The 8894-nt window shown below is 47.4% G+C and overlaps 1 protein-coding gene across 3 annotated transcripts in view; it reads right to left on the bottom strand.

Moving 5' to 3' along the window:
- Window positions 1-6641: 6641 nt before the first annotated feature.
- wdfy3 (WD repeat and FYVE domain containing 3) overlaps window positions 6642-8894 on the bottom strand; it is a 211902-nt gene continuing 209649 nt past the window's right edge. For all 3 annotated transcript variants that reach the window (XM_072433589.1, XM_072433590.1, XM_072433591.1), the window contains one exon: window positions 6642-7310. In XM_072433589.1, the coding sequence (XP_072289690.1) occupies window positions 7193-7310 (118 nt within the window). In that variant the 3' untranslated portion in view covers window positions 6642-7192. The remainder of the gene's footprint in view (window positions 7311-8894) is intronic.

The following is an 8894-nucleotide window of genomic DNA, read 5'->3' as shown; positions in this document are numbered from 1 at the left end:
TATCCAGCTGCTCTTGAGTCCTTTACAATTCAGCTGCTCTTCAGTCCTTTACCATCCATCTGCTCTTCAGAGTCCTTTACCATCCAGCTGCTCTTCAGAGTCCTTTACCATCCAGCTGCTCTTCAGTCCTTTACCATCCATCTGCTCTTCAGAGTCCTTTACCATCCAGCTGCTCTTCAGAGTCCTTTACATCCAGCTGCTCTTCAGAGTCATTTACCATCCAGCTGCTCTTCAGAGTCCTTTACCATCCAGCTGATCTTAAGAGTCCTTTACCATCAAGCTGCTCTTCAGAGTCCTTTACTATCCAGCTGCTTTTCAGAGTCCTTTACTATCCAGCTGCTCTTCAGAGTCCTTTACCATTCAGCTTCTCTTCAGAGTCCTTTACCATCCAGCTGCTCTTCAGAGTCCTTTACCATCCAGCTGCTCTTCAGAGTCCTTTACCATCCAGCTGCTCTTCAGAGTCCTTTACCATCCAGCTGCTCTTCAGAGTCCTTTACCATCCAGCTGCTCTTCAGAGTCCTTTACCATCCAGCTGCTCTTGAGTCCTTTACCATTCAGCTGCTCTTCAGAGTCCTTTACCATCCAGCTGCTCTTCAGAGTCCTTTACTATCCAGCTGATCTTCAGAGTTGTTTACTATCCAGCTGCTCTTCAGAGTCCTTTACCATCCAGCTGCTCTTCAGAGTCCTTTACTATCCAGCTGCTCGTCAGAGACCTTTACTATCCAGCTGCTCTTCAGAGTCCTTTACTCTCCAGCTGCTCTTCAGAGTCCTTTACCATCCAGCTGCTCTTCAGAGTCGTTTACTATCCAGCTGCTCTTCAGAGTCGTTTACTATCAAGCTGCTCTTCAGATTCCTTTACTATCCAGCTGCTCTTCAGAGTTCTTTATTATCCAGCTGCTCTTCAGAATCCTTTACCATCCAGCTAATCTTCAGAGTCCTTTACCATCCAGCTGCTCTTCAGAGTCCTTTGCCATCCAGCTGCTCCTCAGAGTCATTTACCATCCAGCTGCTTTTCAGAGTCCTTTACCATTCAGCTTCTCTTCAGAGTCCTTTATTATCCAGCTGCTCTTCAGAGTCCTTTACCATCCAGCTGCTCTTCAGAGTCCTTTACCTTCCAGCTGCTCTTCAGAGTCCTTTACTATCCAGCTGCTCTTGAGTCCTTTACCATTCAGCTGCTCTTCAGAGTCCTTTACCATCCAGCTGCTCTTCAGAGTCCTTTACCATCCAGCTGCTCTTCAGAGTCCTTTACCATCCAGCTGCTCTTCAGAGTCCTTTACCATTCAGCTTCTCTTCAGAGTCCTTTACCATCCAGCTGCTCTTCAGAGTCCTTTACCATCCAGCTGCTCTTCAGAGACCTTTACCATCCAGCTGCTCTTGAGTCCTTTACCATTCAGCTGCTCTTCAGAGTCCTTTACCATCCAGCTGCTCTTCAGAGTCCTTTACTATCCAGCTGATCTTCAGAGTCGTTTACTATCCAGCTGCTCTTCAGAGTCCTTTACCATCCAGCTGCTCTTCAGAGTCCCTTACTATCCAGCTGCTCTTTAGAGTCGTTTACTATCCAGCTGCTCTTCAGAGTCCTTTACTATCCAGCTGCTCTTTAGAGTCGTTTACTATCCAGCTGCTCTTCAGAGTCCTTTACTCTCCAGCTGCTCTTCAGAGTCCTTTACCATCCAGCTGCTCTTCAGAGTCGTTTACTATCCAGCTGCTCTTCAGAGTCGTTTACTATCAAGCTGCTCTTCAGATTCCTTTACTATCCAGCTGCTCTTCAGAGTCCTTTATTATCCAGCTGCTCTTCAGAGTCCTTTACCATCCAGCTAATCTTCAGAGTCCTTTACCGTCCAGCTGCTCTTCAGAGTCCTTTGCCATCCAGCTGCTCCTCAGAGTCATTTACCATCCAGCTGCTTTTCAGAGTCCTTTACTATCCAGCTGCTCTTCAGAGTCCTTTACCATTCAGCTTCTCTTCAGAGTCCTTTACCTTCCAGCTGCTCTTCAGAGTCCTTTACTATCCAGCTGCTCTTGAGTCCTTTACCATCCAGCTGCTCTTCAGAGTCCTTTACCATCCAGCTGCTCTTCAGAGTCCTTTACCATCCAGCTGCTCTTCAGTGTCCTTTACTATCCAGCTGCTCTTGAGTCCTTTACCATCCAGCTGCTCTTCAGAGTCCTTTACCATCCAGCTGCTCTTCAGAGTCCTTTACCATCCAGCTGCTCTTCAGAGTCCTTTACTCTCCAGCTGCTCTTCAGAGTCCTTTACCATCCAGCTGCTCTTCAGAGTCGTTTACTATCCAGCTGCTCTTCAGAGTCGTTTACTATCCAGCTGCTCTTCAGAGTCGTTTACTATCAAGCTGCTCTTCAGATTCCTTTACTATCCAGTTGCTCTTCAGAGTCCTTTATTATCCAGCTGCTCTTCAGAATCCTTTACCATCCAGCTAATCTTCAGAGTCCTTTACCATCCAGCTGCTCTTCAGAGTCCTTTGCCATCCAGCTGCTCCTCAGAGTCATTTACCATCCATCTGCTTTTCAGAGTCCTTTACTATCCAGCTGCTCTTCAGAGTCCTTTACCATTCAGCTTCTCTTCAGAGTGCTTTATTATCCAGCTGCTCTTCAGAGTCCTTTACCATCCAGCTGCTCTTCAGAGTCCTTTACCTTCCAGCTGCTCTTCAGAGTCCTTTACTATCCAGCTGCTCTTGAGTCCTTTACCATTCAGCTGCTCTTCAGAGTCCTTTACCATCCAGCTGCTCTTCAGAGTCCTTTACCATCCAGCTGCTCTTCAGAGTCCTTTACCATTCAGCTTCTCTTCAGAGTCCTTTACCATCCAGCTGCTCTTCAGAGTCCTTTACCATCCAGCTGCTCTTCAGAGACCTTTACCATCCAGCTGCTCTTGAGTCCTTTACCATTCAGCTGCTCTTCAGAGTCCTTTACCATCCAGCTGCTCTTCAGAGTCCTTTACTATCCAGCTGATCTTCAGAGTCGTTTACTATCCAGCTGCTCTTCAGAGTCCTTTACCATCCAGCTGCTCTTCAGAGTCCTTTACTATCCAGCTGCTTTTTAGAGTCGTTTACTATCCAGCTGCTCTTCAGAGTCCTTTACTCTCCAGCTGCTCTTCAGAGTCCTTTACTATCCAGCTGCTCTTGAGTCCTTTACCATCCAGCTGCTCTTCAGAGTCCTTTACCATCCAGCTGCTCTTCAGAGTCCTTTACCATCCAGCTGCTCTTCAGAGTCCTTTACTATCCAGCTGCTCTTCAGAGTCCTTTACCATCCAGCTGCTCTTCAGTGTCCTTTACTATCCAGCTGCTCTTGAGTCCTTTACAATTCAGCTGCTCTTCAGTCCTTTACCATCCATCTGCTCTTCAGAGTCCTTTACCATCCAGCTGCTCTTCAGAGTCCTTTACCATCCAGCTGCTCTTCAGTCCTTTACCATCCATCTGCTCTTCAGAGTCCTTTACCATCCAGCTGCTCTTCAGAGTCCTTTACATCCAGCTGCTCTTCAGAGTCATTTACCATCCAGCTGCTCTTCAGAGTCCTTTACTATCCAGCTGATCTTCAGAGTCGTTTACTATCCAGCTGCTCTTCAGAGTCCTTTACCATCCAGCTGCTCTTCAGAGTCCTTTACTATCCAGCTGCTTTTTAGAGTCGTTTACTATCCAGCTGCTCTTCAGAGTCCTTTACTCTCCAGCTGCTCTTCAGAGTCCTTTACTATCCAGCTGCTCTTGAGTCCTTTACCATCCAGCTGCTCTTCAGAGTCCTTTACCATCCAGCTGCTCTTCAGAGTCCTTTACCATCCAGCTGCTCTTCAGAGTCCTTTACTATCCAGCTGCTCTTCAGAGTCCTTTTCCATCCAGCTGCTCTTCAGTGTCCTTTACTATCCAGCTGCTCTTGAGTCCTTTACAATTCAGCTGTTCTTCAGTCCTTTACCATCCATCTGCTCTTCAGAGTCCTTTACCATCCAGCTGCTCTTCAGAGTCCTTTACCATCCAGCTGCTCTTCAGTCCTTTACCATCCATCTGCTCTTCAGAGTCATTTACCATCCAGCTGCTCTTCAGAGTCCTTTACATCCAGCTGCTCTTCAGAGTCATTTACCATCCAGCTGCTCTTCAGAGTCCTTTACCATCCAGCTGATCTTAAGAGTCCTTTACCATCAAGCTGCTCTTCAGAGTCCTTTACTATCCAGCTGCTTTTCAGAGTCCTTTACTATCCAGCTGCTCTTCAGAGTCCTTTACTATCCAGCTGCTCTTCAGAGTCCTTTACCATCCAGCTGCTCTTGAGTCCTTTACCATTCAGCTAATCTTCAGAGTCCAGAGGCAGTGGATATTTGTATTATGAGCCATGAAAACTTTACTATTAACTGTATTCATTTAACGTGCTCATTTTACAGGTGCAAACACTTTGAGGTCGCAATTCACCCTTTTGTCCAAGAAACACTCCGTCCATGTGTCGGTAAAACAGCAATCTTTTATTGAAATGAGTTGGTACTTTTGCATTGTTGGGCGACTGTCGGAACTCAACTATTAAGAAAACATTCAGACAGACTTTTTTAGCCTGATCCCAACAGCAAGGGCCAAATGAATGCAGAGAATATGTACTCAGGACATGTACTCAGTACATGTACAAGTGTTGGTACATGTACTTGTACATGTACAAGCGCATGTACATGTGCTTGTACAAGCCCATGTTCAAGTACGAGTACAAGCACATGTACATGTACAAGCACTGACACAGAAAGTCAGCAGTGTTAAAACATGCAACAAGCTAAATCAACTTGCTGAAATTGCTCAAATAAAAATAAAAATAAATCTTAAAACTGATCCAATTGCATAATTATCAGCGCACAACGGCCCGTTGTGTTCGCACTGGTTTGTACAGGTGAAGGAGTGAAAGGTCAGAGCGGTGAACAGGTTGTTTGTATTTACAGTGTGCTATTGACAGTTTGTGTACGAGTGACTCTTTGTTTTACACTGGCCCAACTCCAATCACATCATTTCTTTTGTTCATTGAGACTTTTTAAATACAATTTTAACCAAATTAAGTTTGAAATGTTGAGACTGAAGGCTAAATGTATTTTAGACAGCGGTTGATAGTAAAGTACCAAAGGAAAAGTATGGCATTTAAGTAAAATCTTTAACTAGCAGTACTTTACTTAAATACTTACTTTTACTACACGTACTGTACAGTACTTTCTACTGCATTACAATGGTTTAAACTAAACTGAAAAGTAGAATGTCGGGGTGGAATACTAAACAACTCGTCGTCAATCATTTGAGTTAAGACTTGGTTTAGTCAAACACTAAACTGTTCTCAAAATCTCTTACATTTTTTTACTTAAGTAGATTTTTTAATGTGCAAATTTGACTTCTTCCATGTTTGTGTGGAGCGGTGACGAGTCTCTGCAGTGACTCCTGAAGCGACAGAAGGTGAAAACTACAGAAAATCAAACAAGTTATAATTAACTTCAGTTCAGAACGGTTTGTTCTGCCACAGTCGTCTCATAAAACAGTTTCTTTGCAAGTTTACAATAGCGAGTATATTAATACGTTTTTTTCAAAAATCATTGAAAAAGCACATTATTGAAGAGGGTTAGAGTCTGTGATCACATGACATCACCACGTTCTAACAAAAGGATGGATTTCATCTGCTCAGCAGCTCATATTTTGACACTTACTGGATTTATCCACATAAAGCAACATTATTTTGTTATATTATTCAAGTCATGTGAAATATTTGTGTGACTTTTGTATTAAAACAGTGGTGCCATTATTCAAACACATAAAACTCCAATATTAATATGACTAATGTGTGGACCCATTAAAAAATGATTAACTAAACTTGATAATCCCCCATAAGCCACGTTTCGACTGGTTCAGTGTCCCCACACACAAGTGTCCCCACACACAAATGTCCCCACACACAAGTGTCCCCACACACAAATGTCCCCACACACAAGTGTCCCCACACACAAGTGTCCCCACACACAAGTGTCCCCACACACAAGTGTCCCCGCCTTCAGCCGTGAGAGGTCCAGCTTCTCTTAAAGTACTTTTGAGCGAGATGATTGGATAAAGCCGGTCAGGGTCACAGTCAAGATTTATATAGATATTTCCAGCTCATAAAGCGTGACACAAAGAGGTTCAAACGCGGCGTAGAGGCTTTGAGAGAAGTCAAAGAAATGAGGCAAAACTGTCCCTGTGCTCGCTAGCGTTAGCCACGCCCCTCAAACCCGCTCGCTTTAGCCACACCCCTTACACACACACTAGCTTTAGCCACGCTCCTCTGTGGGACATGAGGCTCCTCTGTGGGACATAAGGCCCAGAGGCCCCCAGGCTCCTCTGTGGGACAGGAGGCCCCCAGGCTCCTCTGTGGGACTTAAGGCCCAGAGGCTCCTCTGTGGGACATGAGGCTCCTCTGTGGGACATGAGGCCCCTCTGTGGGACATAAGGCTAGTCTACACTTGAACGTAGTACTAGTTGTACATGTAGTACTAGTTGTACATGTAGTACTAGTTGTACATGTAGTACTAGTTGTACATGTGGTTAGTTAGTACATGTAGTACTAGTTGTACATGTAGTACTAGTTGTACATGTAGCACTAGTTGTACATGTAGTACTAGTTGTACATGTAGTACTAGTTGTACATATAGTACTAGTTGTACATGTGGCTAGTTAGTACGGTGGACTATCTACACCTTTTCCTTTAGAAAGTGTTGATACTGGCACAAAAAGGATTTAAAGTTCTTACATAATTGGGCTTTAGGACAAAAGTGTTAAGTGTGAAGTGCAAACAAGTGGAATAATGCCCTAAAGCTACAGCGTGATGCGTCCCTTTAGTGTCGCTGCAGAGGAAGGATACGTCCTAATGTGGTCGAGAAGTGTCAACCAAATGAAACATGACATCATCAAATAACAAAACAATATATCAAAACAGAGTTGATGGATATAAAAAGCAACAGAAAAGTGGAAGTGAGATCAACGTTAGCAACAGTTTGTGGAAACAAGAACAAGTGTCACAACTTCTCCTCATAACTATGTACAATATGAACAAGTCTGTGTCGTCTGGAGCAGCTGAGGCAGGTGCAGCGGGTCAGGAGTGGGTCAGGTGCGGGTCAGGTGCGGGTCAGGAGCGGGTCAGGTGCGGGTCAGGTGCGGGTCAGGAGCGGGTCAGGTGCGGGTCAGGTGCGGGTCAGGAGCGGGTCAGGTGCGGGTCAGTTGCGGCCCTCTTCTGCACTCCGCTCGTGCTGCAGGTTGTAGAAACAGTTCTGGCAAACTCGGACAGGAGACGAGATCTTCAGGCGCATGATCTCTGACTGGAAGCGGCTGCATCTGAAAAACACAGAGAAATGTGCTGAGGACAAACACTCTGTACAGGAACCTCAGGCACCACATGACTCTCAGTATAAGACCTGTACAGGAACCTCAGGCACCACATGACTCTCAGTATAAGACCTGTACAGGAACCCCCGGCACCACATGACTCTCAGTATAAGACCTGTACAGGAACCCCCGGCACCACATGACTCTCAGTATAAGACCTGTACAGGAACCCCCGGCACCACATGACTCTCAGTATAAGACCTGTACAGGAACCTCAGGCACCACATGACTCTCAGTATAAGACCTGTACAGGAACCCCCGGCACCACATGACTCTCAGTATAAGACCTGTACAGGAACCTCAGGCACCACATGACTCTCAGTATAAGACCTGTACAGGAACCTCAGGCACCACATGACTCTCAGTATAAGACCTGTACAGGAACCCCTGTGTCCTCAGACCTTTAAGGAGGAGCCCCCTGTGTCCTCAGGTGTGGTGGATCGGCCTCTCCACTTCCTGACAAGCTGGTGCCCTCTCTCCAGAGTGAAGCGGGGGATTGTAACTGGGGCCCCCGGATACAAGGGCCCCTGGGCTTCCAGCTCTCTCAGCTCATCTGGATTTTCAGAGATGTGCTGCTTCTGCCACTCGTCTGTCCATTATTTCACCTTATTTCAGCTCTCCCAGCCCGTGGGGGGCCGCTCTCCCCGCCTCAACAGCCCGCCTCCTCTACAGCCCCGCCTCTACAGCCCGCCAGCCCCGCCTCTACAGCCCCGCCTCTACAGCCCCGCCTCTACAGCCCGCCTCTACAGCCCCGCCTCTACAGCCCCGCCTCTACAGCCCCGCCTCTACAGCCCAGCCTCTACAGCCCCGCCTCTACAGCCCCGCCTCTACAGCCCCGCCTCTACAGCCCGCCTCTACAGCCCCGCCTCTACAGCCCCGCCTCTACAGCCCAGCCTCTACAGCCCCGCCTCTACAGCCCGCCTCTACAGCCCCGCCTCTACAGCCCCGCCTCTACAGCCCCGCCTCTACAGCCCAGCCTCTACAGCCCCGCCTCTACAGCCCCGCCTCTACAGCCCCGCCTCTACAGCCCCGCCTCTACAGCCCCGCCTCTACAGCCCCGCCTCTACAGCCCAGCCTCTACAGCCCAGCCTCTACAGCCCCGCCTCTACAGCCCAGCCTCTACAGCCCCGCCTCTACAGCCCCGCCTCTACAGCCCAGCCTCTACAGCCCCGCCTCTACAGCCCAGCCTCTACAGCCCCACCTCTACAGCCCAGCCTCTACAGCCCCGCCTCTACAGCCCCGCCTCTACAGCCCCGCCTCTACATGTGCATCTCTCGTCTCTTCTGAGCCCTTTCTCTGTCATTTTGTCCTGTAACTGAAGGAAGTCACTAAACACACACAGCATCAACCACACATGTGCTGCCATGGAAACCAGGCTGCAGGTGTGCGGTAGCACGCAGGGAATGATTGACATGTGGGAGAACTACTCGGCTGTCCACGCCACCAGGAAATGAGACTCAGATTGTGCGCCAAGAATCCTCTATTATTCCTTTAAATGGCCCAAATAACAAAAGTAGAACTTTTAAAAAGTAT

This window comes from Eucyclogobius newberryi, unplaced genomic scaffold (assembly GCF_026437365.1).
Source record: "Eucyclogobius newberryi isolate DKJ021-1_F unplaced genomic scaffold, fEucNew1.0.hap1 SCAF_6, whole genome shotgun sequence".
Classification (NCBI taxonomy): domain Eukaryota; kingdom Metazoa; phylum Chordata; class Actinopteri; order Gobiiformes; family Gobiidae; genus Eucyclogobius; species Eucyclogobius newberryi.
The sequence above is the reverse complement of the archived record's forward strand: the minus strand, read 5'-3'. Positions and strand labels throughout refer to the sequence as shown.